At 47.6% G+C, this 13,965-nt stretch overlaps 1 protein-coding gene across 3 annotated transcripts in view; it reads left to right on the top strand.

Annotated features, from left to right (window-relative positions):
* fras1 (Fraser extracellular matrix complex subunit 1) overlaps nucleotides 1–13,965 on the top strand; it is a 107,956-nt gene that overhangs the window by 30,772 nt on the left and 63,219 nt on the right. For all 3 annotated transcript variants that reach the window (XM_078086337.1, XM_078086336.1, XM_078086335.1), the window contains exons 5-13: nucleotides 1,263–1,422; nucleotides 2,051–2,184; nucleotides 2,293–2,376; nucleotides 3,636–3,737; nucleotides 3,955–4,146; nucleotides 6,821–6,910; nucleotides 7,538–7,685; nucleotides 11,998–12,141; nucleotides 13,059–13,205. In XM_078086337.1, the coding sequence (XP_077942463.1) occupies nucleotides 4,054–4,146; nucleotides 6,821–6,910; nucleotides 7,538–7,685; nucleotides 11,998–12,141; nucleotides 13,059–13,205 (622 nt within the window). In that variant the 5' untranslated portion in view covers nucleotides 1,263–1,422; nucleotides 2,051–2,184; nucleotides 2,293–2,376; nucleotides 3,636–3,737; nucleotides 3,955–4,053. The remainder of the gene's footprint in view (nucleotides 1–1,262; nucleotides 1,423–2,050; nucleotides 2,185–2,292; nucleotides 2,377–3,635; nucleotides 3,738–3,954; nucleotides 4,147–6,820; nucleotides 6,911–7,537; nucleotides 7,686–11,997; nucleotides 12,142–13,058; nucleotides 13,206–13,965) is intronic.

Here is a 13,965-nt window from a genome sequence, read left to right as displayed (position 1 = left end):
AAGACTAAAAGAGAAGATCAATACCTCTGCTTTCTGAATGATACTTTTAACTATCAAACATGTACATGGTGACACCATAAAATCCAAATATTACATCCAAGGAGATTCCACTTTTAAATCCCAATTTGTCATCTTTTTTGTGGGAGCTGAATAGCTGGTCTGGGATTCCGGCCCCCTCGCTCCTCGCCGCCCTTTCACCACAGAAACAATCACCGCGTTGTTCGTCTTCATCAGCTGGCTTAACGAGCTGGACTCAACTGTACGTGCCCCTCCGAATGGGGATGAGGCGGGTTCGGGGAGTCCGCTGGCGTCCCTTCCCCCTGGCGGACTGGAGTTGGGCGGATCTGTAAATCATGGCCTTTTGAGATTTCACTGCCATCGCTGCTTTTTAACAGGAGGAAAATACACTTTTTTATTGTTTAGTGGGACACAAAGGGAGAGGATTTCTATGACGGTTGATTCCTCTATAGCACGTTTAATCTACCAGGAGCCAGTACGCTGACGTAATATCACACTATTGTCACTGCTAAAGATCCAGAATCAGCACCCTGGACAGCGGCCGGCCAAACTTTTATATTAGCATTTAGCTGTTTCTTTAAGGATATTTAAAGGAATAATTTAGCATATTGTCTGTGAGCTGAAACCACGACTGGCTTTTACTTGTTGTTCTCCTCAGACGTCTCCTCCAAGGCAAAACAACGTTTAAACCATTTAAACTCCTACTAATGAACGAACGATTTACTTTACGCTGGCTGAAGAAAGTTTTTATAGCCCAGAAAACGAGTGGAGACAGATTCCTCACCTCTATCGTTGTGCCTGCAGGCAACCAGACCGAACCGGGAAACCCAACGATGGATGCACTGTAATTACTTCTCTAATGACCACCCGCGAGACAGATTCGTCAATCCACGGCTGTCAATCACACATTTAAAACACCCTCATTTGTTGGACGGACACATGTCGCCCTGAGGCCTTTTTATCAACTAGTTTATGCTTGTTTGAAAGAAAAGGAAAAGATTAGGAGGAATTACGTGTAAATAGAAAGTTCAGTTCTATTTAGATGGTTGTGGCATTCAGATGGACACGAAGGCCCCTCATGCTCCTCCCTGTCCAAACTCGTCCTTTATCAAGTGAAAATGTGGAAACTTTGCATCAAAATAAGTTCGGTCTGTCCCCCCCTTCACTACCTTCTGGAAACTCACCTGCGCTTTAATGTCGCATGTCAGAGAGTAACGGTCTCCCCCCCCCCTCCACCCCCGCAGCACGACAGCCAATGGAGTCCGTCTCCCTGCTCGCGGTGCGTCTGCTCCAGGGGGGCCGTCTCCTGCGGCGCTCGGCCCTGCCCCCCCCTCAGCTGTCCCGGGGACCAGAGCCCCTTTGTCCCGGCTGGAGAGTGCTGCCCCAAGTGTGTCCGCAAGGGAGGTATGTGCCCCCCCCTTACTCCTCCCCCCACTGTATGCACGCTCACTTTCTCAGGGACTTTTAAAGCAGCCACAAGATGCTCAGATGCATCTTTTAACTCTTCAGAGCTGCATTTCTCCCTCAGCAGCGTCTGCTTTATGCTCATTACAGCATCACGTCGCTCCGTCTTACTTTGAAAGGATTTAACGGCACAGCGGCAGGAGGTCGTTCATCTCAGTGAACCGACTCCACCGTATGGGTGCGAAGGGGGGACGGGGGGGGGAGCCGGCGTTAATTGGCATGTAGAAAATGTGCTGTTTTTGGATGGAAACCAAAAGTGTATGATTGCTTTGTGCCGATCGGAGCCGCTGGAGGTAGAAATGAGTAAACTACAGAGCAAAAAAAAAAAGAGTCCCTGATTAAAGTGAGAAATGAGCGTGAAAACAAATCAGAAATTCTCTGACATTAAAGCCACAGACTCATCGTCACATCGTCAAGAAACATTTTATTCAATTCAGTCCTGTCTTCGTTTTTCCTGCTTCCTGAGGTGTGATGATGTCATCGCGCAGTGTGCATTGAACCTAAAGTAGAATGCCGGACTTAAACTATCTGTTCACTCATTGTGTGTGTGTGTGTGTGTGTGTGTCAGCGTCCTGCCCCTGGCAGGGGGCGGAGTACAGAGACGGCGAGGAATGGGCGCCGACCCTCTGCTCCAGGTGTGCGTGTGGCGGCGGGGAGGTCCGGTGCTCCGTGGCCGAGTGCCGGCCGGTGGCCTGCAAACCGGTGAGCTGACGTCCAATTATACATGGCTCATTGTTGATGCCCACACACACACACACACACACACACTCACACACCTGCTCTGACTGTTTTCTTCTCCTTGTCCTCCAGCATGAGAACTTGGTGATCCAGCCGGGCCGCTGCTGTCCGCAGTGTGTGTCCAACCCGTGTCTGTCTGCTGGTACACAGCACCAGGTAGGTCGCCTCACCTGTAGCTGTGTGTGTGTGTGTGTGTTTGGTATCGAGATGGACGCTGTCCAAGCCTTTTCCCTCCTCTCGTCTCATCTTGTCTCCTCCGTCCTTCCTCATGACGTCAGGAGACATCTCATCTCAATTCATTTTTAACTGTATTTCAGAGGACGAATCCTGTCGCCGTCTTTCTGGTCACGCCCACACAGCCGACTCTAAAGTACACACAAAGTACACACGAAGTACACGCAGAGTACACTCCCCGTCCTGCGTGACCACGACTCCTGAGACGGAATACAAAAGAACACAATCAGGGTCGAGGAGTTAAAAAAGTACCGAGGCGAGGAACTTAAGGAGCAACTTCACGGGGGGGGGCGGAGCTACCGAGACACAAGGGGACATAATGGAGGGGGGGGGGGGGGGGGGGGGTCACACAGAGAGGACATGAGGACACAACGTGAAGACTCCTGAAACAAGAGGGAGACATTTACTCTGTAAAAGGAAAATGAATCATAGTAAAGTACTTAGTTGACTTGAGGGTTTTGTGTGTAGTCGGGTTTGTGTGTTTGTCAGAGCGTGAAATCACCTGTTATGACTGTTATGAATGTGATATCAGGAAAAAAACATCCTCTTTTTTGTGACATAATGGATTCTAATGTGTCCTCAGCGCTTCGGTCAATATTTAATGGACCCGAGGAGGAAGGATTTAATGTGACAGCTGCAGGAAGTTGACCCCAAATTGAAACAGCTTAAATATTAAGGCCCTGATGTCAGAGACAGACTGAGTTTAAGTTACAGTGTCACCAGCCGTCTCTCCACCATCTGCAGATCAGAGGAATGTCAGACATCGAGGTTACATACAAGAACGACTACGTTCATTATTCATCTCAGCAGCGCTTCAGATGCTTTATTCAAACGTATAGTTTACAACTGTTCGTGTGGCAATAAAGTTGTTTAGATGCTGCTTCTCTAAAAAAAAAACTCTTTGTCACCAAAATATCAAAGACTGGTAATTATACAATAAACAAAATCAACAGTCTGTGAGAGCGATAAATGAAGACATCTCTTCTTTTCCCTCCACTTCCTCTTCTAACCCGTCGGCACAATGTCGGCGGGTTGTGTGTCGTACGTGGTCACAGGGATGCAGGTGAGAATTAGGTCGGCATGTGATGGCTGCCATTGGCTCCTGACAGCAAAGTGTGTATGTGTGTGTGTGTGTGTGTTTAGAGCCGCCTAAGTGTGTGTGTCTGTGTGTATCTTTGCAGCATGGCGAGCAGTGGCAGAAGAACGCCTGCACCACCTGTGTGTGTGACAGGGGTCAGTCCAAATGCCACACACACACCTGTCAGCCCGTCACCTGCGACGAGGTGGGTAGCATCATGCACACGCACACGCACACGCACACACACACACACACACCGATCTGAGGGCCCAACAGAGTTTATTTTCTTTAACTATATGAAATGTATTTCAGTACATCAACTCACTGACTCGCAGCATGCAGCCGCCGCTCTAAAATCATCCGATACTCAGAAATAAAAGCTGAGCTCATTATTACCCCCCCCCCCCCTTCTCCCCCCGCAGGGTCAGACCAAAGTGAGACGGGCTGGTCAGTGCTGCGACGGATGCGCCGCCGTTGAGGGGAGCTGCCCGTACGAGGGCGTGGTGCGTTACCACGGAGACATGTGGAACGCCACGGGCTGCGAGTTCTGCGCCTGCGTCCGAGGTCAGGTGGTCTGCCAGACGGCCGAGTGCGGGCGCGTGGAATGTCCACAGGTAGAAAATAACTTTTTATCAACTAAACTCTTATCAACTAAAGAGCAAATCTGCCCTTTTACTGCATGTAGCATAAAAATACCTGGTAAAATACCTTTATAAACACACATTTACCTGGTAAAATACCTTTATAAACACACATATACCTGTTAAAATACCTTTATAAACACATATACCTGGTAAAATACCTTTATAAACACATACCTGGTAAAATACCTTTATAAACACATATACCTGGTAAAACACCTTTATAAACACATATACCTGGTAAAATACTTTTATAAACACATTTACCTGGTAAAATACCTTTATAAACACATATACCTGGTAAAATACCTTTATAAACACATACCTGGTAAAATACCTTTGTAAACACATACCTGGTAAAATACCTTTTATTAGCACATATATCTGGTAAAATACCTTTATAAACACACATACCTGGTAAAATACCTTTGTAAACACATTTACCTGGTAAAATACCTTTGTCAACACATACCTGGTAAAATACCTTTTATTAGCACATATATCTGGTAAAATACCTTTATAAACACATTTACCTGGTAAAATACCCTTTATTAGCACATATATCTGGTAAAATACCTTTATAAACACACATACCTGGTAAAATACCCTTTATTAGCACATATATCTGGTAAAATACCTTTATAAACACATTTACCTGGTAAAATACCCTTTATTAGCACATATAACTGGTAAAATACCTTTATAAACACATTTACCTGGTAAAATACCTTTTATTAGCACATATATCTGGTAAAATACCTTTATAAACACACATACCTGGTAAAATACCCTTTATTAGCACATATATCTGGTAAAATACCCTTTATAAACACATATACCTGGTAAAATACCCTTTATAAACACATATACCTGGTAAAATACCCTTTATTAGCACATATATCTGGTAAAATACCCTTTATAAACACATATACCTGGTAAAATACCCTTTATTAGCACATATATCTGGTAAAATACCCTTTATAAACACATATACCTGGTAAAATATCTTTATAAACACATTTACCTGGTAAAACACCTTTATAAACACATAAACCTGGTAAGATTCATAATCTCAGGGTAAATGTGTGTAAGCTACCAGAGGTCATTGTTGTACTGTTGAGAGTTGATCTGGAGCGTCACATCGATGGACCCGGGGGTCTTTCCTTGCAGCCCCCGCCTGCTCTGCCTGCTCTAACAAGTTCTCCGGCCCCCAAAATGCAACATGTCAGCGCCCAGAAATCCCATTTCCTTCCCTTCAAAGAGCCACTGAAACGGCAACGGAAGACGTCACAGTCACTTTGCTCCCCGTTTTCCCACAGTCACTTTAATTTGCTGCAGTGAAATGCATCAGTTCACAAGCGATCTTCATTGGTATCGAGGAGATGGTGTTTGAAAAGTAATCGCTTGAGGTTACAGGGTCATTACAGGTCATTCAGTCCACTTAAAGTGACGTAAATTGAAAGACAAATTGAGCTGGTGATGATCTTAGTGGAAGCTGATGGGCACTGCAGCAAAAAGTACGAGCGGCAAAGTCAACCTGAATCTGTCTGCAGACACAAGAACCGTGAAGAACCTTTGGAGGGGCGGGGCTACTGTTGCGCCTGCCGTTGCCAAGCAACCACAACTCCCTCAATGTTCCTCCACTGAGAAGGCTTCTTGTTGCCAACGACATTAGAAACGCCGCGGATAAGACCGAGCGGCGCCGTGTGTGTGGTCTTCCTTTAGACTTGAGTCTGAACAGAAGACGTAGCATAGCACTTCTTAAGGCCACTAGCCTTCGTTCCCATGGTTACCTTTGTCCCCTAAAATGACCCTCTTTGTTCGGCGCCACTTCAGAAACGTATCAGATTAAACTGCGTTAATGAGCCCCTCCCTCGTTAATCCCGCCGTACACTGGTGATTACAGCAGGAGTGTTCTGAGCTGTAGGCGGAGTCACTCTGGTTCGAGTCATGTCACGTTGCCATGGTAATGTGCAGAGCTGATAACTTAGAGCAGGTCGACCGCCAAGGGAAGTACCAGTTGATCGCGTGCCATGACGTCACGCATGCGCGGTCTACCGCGGAAGGTGACCAAACTAATGCTAATGCTAATTAGCGATCCTTGCTTACTAACGGACGGCTGACAGATGAGAGGCTTGTTGGTTTCTACTTACTGGCCGGTACCCCCCTCCCCTCGTCAGCTGATCATAGTGATCAGTAATAATCAATCAGTTCAAATCACTTCATCAAAGCTCTGAACTCCATTTCATGGCTTCATATTGAACCTCGGGGGATCTTTATTTCCTCTTCTTTATTTCTTTGAAAAGGGAAAAATAAAAAGGTTTATTGTTAGCTAGTTCAGCTAATGAAACTCCTCCCACTTCTCCTTAATCACCTTAATGAGCACTGCCTCTCAAACAATCTCCATCGACCAATCACGTTGCTGCTTCACTGCTTTTGAGATTAATAATGAAGGTTCATCTTCTGTGAATCCTCTCAGCTAAAATAAAGTTGAATTAAACAGAACTGGACTGACTGGAGCAACTTGGTAGGAGGTTGCTAGGTAACACAGTATAAATACACCCTGTGGTACTTGTACTGCTGCTCTGGGGGATTTTCCCTGAAGTTTTACATTGAAATAAACAATCGTCTTGTTTGTTTCTTTCAGGGATCTGAGCTGGTTCACCTGCCGGGGAGGTGCTGCCCGCAGTGTTCCTCCCAGAAGCCTTCCTGTTTGCACGAGGGGGAATCCTACGAGGTACTTTGCCGTTTGTTTGCACTAAATGATATAAATAAACGTCTGTGAGGCGACGAATCCAAACCGCGTGGGTGAGACTCTCAGAAGTGAAATAAAGAAAGCAGAGGGGCACAAAGTGCATCTGCAGAGGAGGCTGCTGCACAAGCGAATGCGTCAGTATTAAGCTGCTTTTGGATGCATAAACACCGAGGGGGGGGCGGGGGGGTAATGGCTCTATCAGGAGCTGTCAGGTCACTTTGCTACAAGAAGCTGTGATTATTCTGCTTGTCAACTTCATTATTCATAGGAAGGTCCTGGATACCCAGAATGCAACAGGCTTCCGTTTCTGACATTCTGCTCATTAAATGAAATGCTCCCTGGGGAGTTCATCCACCAGTAGTAAACAACGATGTGTGGAGTGCTGGTGGTGCCCTCCGCTGGGTCTGACGGGCGGGGGGGGGGCAGATCTGTGACCTCCTGATGACCTGGCTGAGGGGACGAATACTGATCTATATTCATCAATGCAGTCATGACGTGTTTCACTCAGTTAAGGTGAGATTGGAGACTAAAGGCTCCTTTGATCCCACCAGGTCTGATTAACTGTTTTATCTCCCCACCCCCCTGTGGACCCCCCCCCCCTTCTCTCAGGACCTGGCCCGGTGGACGGACGGCGGATGCCGGGAGTGCGAATGCCGCGGCGCCCGGGTGACTTGCTACCTGCGCTCCTGCCCCACCTGCCCCCCCGGCACCCTGCAGGTCAGCCGGGCGGGCCGGTGCTGCCCCGAGTGCCACCCGGGTACGTCGCCCCCGCAAAGGATGCTGGGAGAACGCATTACCTAACTTAACACGACAGCCCAGTATACAGGCCTAGGAAGAAGGCGAGCGTCGTACTTTCTGTGTACTTTTCCTCCTCTGCTTTCACTTTTCACGGGTTGGTGTTAGCTCGCTAAGCTAGCCACCGTGTTCACAAGGTTATAAACCACCACAGACGAATAATCTCCGCTTTCACACCGCGGGGGATAATTAAAAGAGTTCCAGGCTTTATGTCATCAAACCTCAGCGTGAACATGGACCAGCTTCATTAAAAAGCCAGCAGGGTTTATACGACTACAGTCCTGCGTGCTGGTGGTTTTTTTCCAAACACAAAAGCCATCATTTGAAGCCGTGTGCGTTTTTTGGAGGAGCAGAATGGTTTTAAAACTCTCCCTTTCCTCGCTGGGGGGCCCCCCTCCTCGCTATAACGTGTTTTATTTTAAATCTGTAAAATAAAACACGTATACTCTGGAAAATACAGTCCAATTAGTCCGAGGACCCGACAGGGAGAAGGTGTTAAACGTAGCCGAGACCCAGAGACTTCCCTTAGATGTAAATGAAAGAATATGATGCTAAAGGAAGTGGAGGAAAGCTACTAAGTTGCTTTACTGAAGTAAAAGCACTCCCTTTAAGTACAGTTTGACGTATTGTACTACATTAGTTTTATTTGTGTTAGTAGTCTTTCTTGTTTGATAGTTATGTTTTGTAGTCAAGACTTAACATAAAATTAGCGTTAATCCCAATAAACTTTGAACCAATATTAACAAATATTTACCACAATAAACGTCACGTTTATCTGGTCACGTTTCAGATGTCTGAGTTGTTATCGGCTCCGTCAAAGAAACGTTTTCCCTTTTTATTTTAAATAACTATCCCATGTTCAAAGATGAAAAATCATTGGACGTCAAAGCCTTTGAAATATTCTTCTCTCCCTGCTTGTTCATCATCTCGATAAAATGGAGCCCAAAATCCGGCTGAACTAAACTGCCTCCTTCCGCATCTTCAATTGGACTTTTCCCCGAGGTGGAAGAAACCTGGATGCTTTAATCTTTCTATTTTCCATCCTCACATTTAAAAAACCTTCTGCATTCGGGTTCATCTTATATGATTCTTTATCTTCGTCACGCCCTCTCCTCTCGGTTTCTGATCTAAGTACAACACGCTATATACAGTATTTATACACAGATACATATGTGTGTATAAGTGTGCAGGTGTGTATATACAGATGTAGGTACAGCTGGAGATGCACATATTGTACGTTGTGTTGGATGTAGTCAGTGTGGTCATAGAGCAGTTGAATGTTTAATTGGTAGCGTGTTGAAAGATGCGCATTCCTTAACAAAGTGACTTAGAAATGATTCACACTTTACAATTATTTAGCAACGAGGCAGATGTTCGTTGACTCGTTTTACAACTGGGTCCTCAGTCTGAAAATGGGAAGAAAGAAACATATTCTGTCTTCTTCTTCTATTGGCTCAGAGGTCAGCAGCCTCTCCTCTCATTGGACGGTCCACGCACACATGGTTCATTTGATGGGCAGCTATCGCTGTTCAATGTTAACATATGAAGCAGTAGTAGGAGGCTTGTGTTACTAGTTAACGTATTCTTAGATTGATGCATATTTCGGGCCTTCTCCAAGGATGAGGATTAAGCATCCACTTCCGTAACCTTGGAAACGACTGCAGAGACGTCCCGATCCGTCACGGTGTCGAAGAAGGAATGTTCAGGGAACTCCTTGACAGAAGTGAAGTATTTCCTTCCACCTCCCCAAACACTCACACCGAGTGTCGTCCGCCAACGGGGGAATGACACCGATTACTTCTGCTCTGGCAGCAATGCATCAAATTTGACTCTTCAGCGCCTCGGATGATGCGCAGAAGTGTGCTTTTCCCCAAGACTAGGAATGAAACCATGACCAGTGAGCTCTATTGTTATTTTTATGTTACATAATGTGACTCAAACAGCTGATGAGATCTTGTAATTCGTGGACACAAACAGCACATGTTTGACATCATGTTAATTACATATAAAATGTTCCGTGAGAGACTTTCTACTGAGGGGTCTGGGAAATCACAGCGAAGGTGTCTCTGGTAGGGGGTAGTGGTCTCTGGGTAGTGGTCTGTGGTTGGGGGGTAGTGGTCTCTGATAGGGGGTAGTTGTATCTGGTCTGGTAGTACTGGTCTCTGGTAGGGGGTAGTTGTATCTGGTAGGGGAGCAGTGGTCTGTGGCGGGGGGGTAGTGGTCTCGGGTCTGGGAGTAGTGGTCTCTGGTAGGGGAGTAGTGGTCTCTGGTTGGGGGGTAGTGGTATCTGGTCTGTGAGTAGTGGTCTCTGGTTGGGGGGTAGTGGTCTGTAGTTGGGGGGTAGTGGTCTCTGGTAGGGGTGAGTGGGGAGTGGTCTCTGGTTAGGGAGTAGTGGTCTGTGGTAGGCGGGTAGTGGTCTCGGGTCTAGGAGTAGTGGTCTATGGTAGGGGAGTAGTGGTCTGTGGTTGGGGGGTAGTGGTCTCGGGTCTGGGAGTAGTGGTCTCGGGTCTGGGAGTAGTGGTCTCTGGTTGGGGAGGAGTGGTCTCTGGTAGGGGGGTAGTGGTCTCTGGTTAGGGGTAGTGGTCTCTGGTAGGGGAGTAGTGGTCTTTGGTAGGGGAGTAGTTGTCTCTGGTAGGGGGGTAGTGGTCTCTGGTAGGGGAGTAGTGGTCTCTGGTAGGGGGCAGTGGTCTTTGGTAGGGGGCAGTGGTCTCTGGTAGGGGAGTAGTGGTCTCTGGTAGAGGGGTGGTGGTCTCTGGTAGGGGGGTAGTGGTCTCTGGTAGGGGGGTAGTGGTCTTTGGTAGGGGGCAGTGGTCTCTGGTAGGGGAGTAGTGGTCTTTGGTAGGGGAGTAGTTGTCTCTGGTAGGGGGGTAGTGGTCTCTGGTAGGGGAGTAGTGGTCTTTGGTAGGGGAGTAGTGGTCTCTGGTAGGGGGGTAGTGGTCTCTGGTAGGGGGCAGTGGTCTCTGGTAGGGGAGTAGTGGTCTCTGGTAGGGGGGTAGTGGTCTCTGGTAGGGGGGTAGTGGTCTTTGGTAGGGGGCAGTGGTCTCTGGTAGGGGAGTAGTGGTCTCTGGTAGAGGGGTAGTGGTCTCTGGTAGGGGGGTAGTGGTCTCTGGTAGGGGGCAGTGGTCTCTGGTAGGGGAGTAGTGGTCTCTGGTAGGGGTAGTGGTCTCTGGTAGGGGGGTAGTGGTCTCTGGTAGGGGCAGTGGTCTCTGGTAGGGGCAGTGGTCTCTGGTAGGGGAGTAGTGGTCTCTGGTAGGGGTAGTGGTCTCTGGTAGGGGGTAGTGGTCTCTGGTTGGGGAGTAGTGGTCTCTGGTAGGGGGGGTAGTGGTCTCTGGTCGTTGGTTTTGGGGGGTGTTTGGTGACTCAACGGCCTCTCTGATTGGCTGCAGTTGTTCCCGCTCGGATCCACACGAGTTTCCTTCCAGCGAGTTCCGCCGTTAATCACAACGGTGCTTTTTGCTCTCCTGCATTTTACGGTCGGGGGGTTCTGGCTCGCCGCGGTGAGACGGAAAGGTGCAGCTGCCTTCTGTAAACAACATGTGATCGCTTAACTCAGGCAGGAAATGTGCTTTTAATCCTCCAGGAGGGAGGAAAGCTGAATAATAATAATCTCATTCACGTCTGAGCTGTCAGAGAAACGAGAAACCACGTTGTTACTATTCAGATGTACCTGTTTGATTCTCTGTTTAGGCAGAATATATGTTAGAAGACATTATCGGTACATTACCTCCGGCTTATATATATATATATTATTTACATAGAAATACATATATGTATATGTTGTTTACACACATCTCAGTCTGAGATGGGGAGGGAATTTGGGGAGATGGTGGAGATACTTGGAACAGTGTGTTCTCCCCCCCCCACCCCGTCTTCAGTCCACCAATCGTCTCGTTTTCTCCCCCCTGTTCTATTTGTGTCAGTTTCTGAAATGAGATTTTTAGAAGAGAAACCAGAGGACATTTCAGCCTCTGACGTTTTCTCTTTTTATCCAAAAATTAAAACTCCCACGAGCAGCGAAAACCAGTTTCTGCAGAAGCAAAGAATCACCAACGATGAGAAGATCAACGTTGTGAATATGAAAAATCATCATATATATTTGTTTGTGTCTTTGTATTGAGATGTGTGGAGAAACACTTGTGCATTTGGTGCTTTCACAATGTTTGATATAAATGAATTAATAACGGGGATACGATGACTGAAGTGGGAACAGAACAGTTTGATAACTCACATCACAATATTGATCCCGTCGTGTTGCTTCCCTTGTGTTCTTCCAGTCCGGTGCCATGCAGACTGCTCGTCCTGCTCGGCGTCCCCGGACCACTGCGAGAGCTGCAGGGACCCGAAGGCCGTCCTCCACCTCGGCCGCTGCCTGTCCGTCTGTCCGGCCGGTTACTACGGCGACGGGCTAACGTGCGCAGGTAGGGCCGCCGTTTGAATACCTGTACATGTATGTTTTGACTTTTGTGGTCTGATTCCTTGAAGGGAATCCGCCTGTTAAGAGAGTTTTATTTTGAAAAGACTGCCTGCATTCAACGTAAACGAGGCTTTTGTAGGAAAACACGAGGAACATTCTTCCTCTCCTGATCCTTCTCCTCCCTCCCTCCCCTCTCTCCACCTCCTCCTCTCTCCTCCACCTCCTCCCATGTGAGCGGGTGTCTGGGAGCCCTGACGTAGGATTTAGCCGCTTTTTATTCTGAAATCGTTTGAGATTTCTCATTTTAAAAACATCCTCTGGTTTATTATATTCATGATGTCTGTGAGTAGATTAACTTTCACCAAGCAGTGGTAAGAGTAGGAAACAATGAACAACAATTCCTCTGTGATGTGGTTTATCTCTTCTGGGATATTACTTTGTAAACTACATCTAATCTGTTCGCTGCTTTTTTCATAAATATACCAGAGGGAGGGTCTCTCTCTTTTGTGAAATGTTTAATTCAATAAAAACTTGAATTCCTTTGTGTTTTGTTGCTAAACAGCACTTTGGGCCACGAGGTAAACAAGGTCAGATCCAATATTAAACAGCGTTGTTTTACCACCAGAGCCCCGATGGAGGAAACACGGGAAATATTCTGCAGGAAGAAGAATTAACTTTCTTCCTCTTCTCTGAGGACACGCTGACTTTCATAGTTTCAGAGAAGTTGCATTTGCATCGTTGCAGTAAATAAACCTTCCGCTCTTCCTGGAGATGTTCCCTCGTTGCCGCGTGTGGAACATCTGGCTTGAGATACGTCTTATTTGCTCTACAGAACTTCTTCACCCTCACGAGCCCCCACAGCTCCTCGGACGAGAAGTGGGAAATTCATCCTTTTTATTTCTTTACCCCCCCCACCTGCAGCCTGCAAGCCGTCCTGTGCCTCTTGCTCCAGCGGGTGGGACTGCCGGTCCTGCGCCCCCCCGCTGCCCCTGCTGAGGGCCGATGGCGTCGAGTGCCTGGCCTCTTGTCCTCCTGGGTCCTATCGCCACGACGACGAGCACTGTCGCGGTGAGTATGACACTGGGGCGGGCGGGGGGGGGGGGGGGTCCACGGGCCCCTCAGGGTCCTCGGTTTGGCTCAGATTAAACTACATGCGACTCGGGGGAGAAGGAGATGTTTACGTTTAAGTTAACAGGAGAGGACGTGAGCCGGAGAAGCTCTGCGTGTTAAACCTCCACGTGTGCAATTAACACTCCTACATATAACTATATATGTGCGTGTGTCTATATACACTGTATCACGTGCTACATTTCTCTGCTAACTTCCAAACACTTCACGTCTTTAGTGCGAACGTGTCTTTTACGGGAGGAACGGACTCAGCTTCCGCAAAGAGAGGAAACGTGGAGCAAGAGCAAAGCTGCTTCCTCGCCGCTCCGTTAAATTGCCAAAATCTCTCATCCCATCTTGTTTTATCACTCAGAGTTAGAGGGGGGGGTGGGGGGGGGGGGGAGGGATTACCCGCTGCATCGTGTGACTGTGCCCCCCCCCACACCCCCCCACCCGGCCTGCTGGGATTACACTCGCTGATAACTTCACGCTTTGGGCTGCACTGAAAAATAAATTGCTTTCCGTCGGGGGGGGGGGGGGGGGGGCAAGGTAAAGGACGTGTAATCCCCTTGTTGGACATAACCGTTTCTGCAGGGGGAGAGTGTGTATATGTGTGTGCGTCTGTACGTGTGTGTGTGTGTGTGCAGGAAGCTTCAAGATGCATCTTGTATTCATGTCCTGGTATTTCATGGACACTAGAACGGTTCTGCTTCCCCACTCG

This window comes from Gasterosteus aculeatus, chromosome 13, assembly GCF_964276395.1.
Source record: "Gasterosteus aculeatus chromosome 13, fGasAcu3.hap1.1, whole genome shotgun sequence".
NCBI lineage: Eukaryota > Metazoa > Chordata > Actinopteri > Perciformes > Gasterosteidae > Gasterosteus > Gasterosteus aculeatus.
Note: the sequence above shows the minus strand (reverse complement) of the source record. Positions and strands in the feature narration are given on the sequence as shown.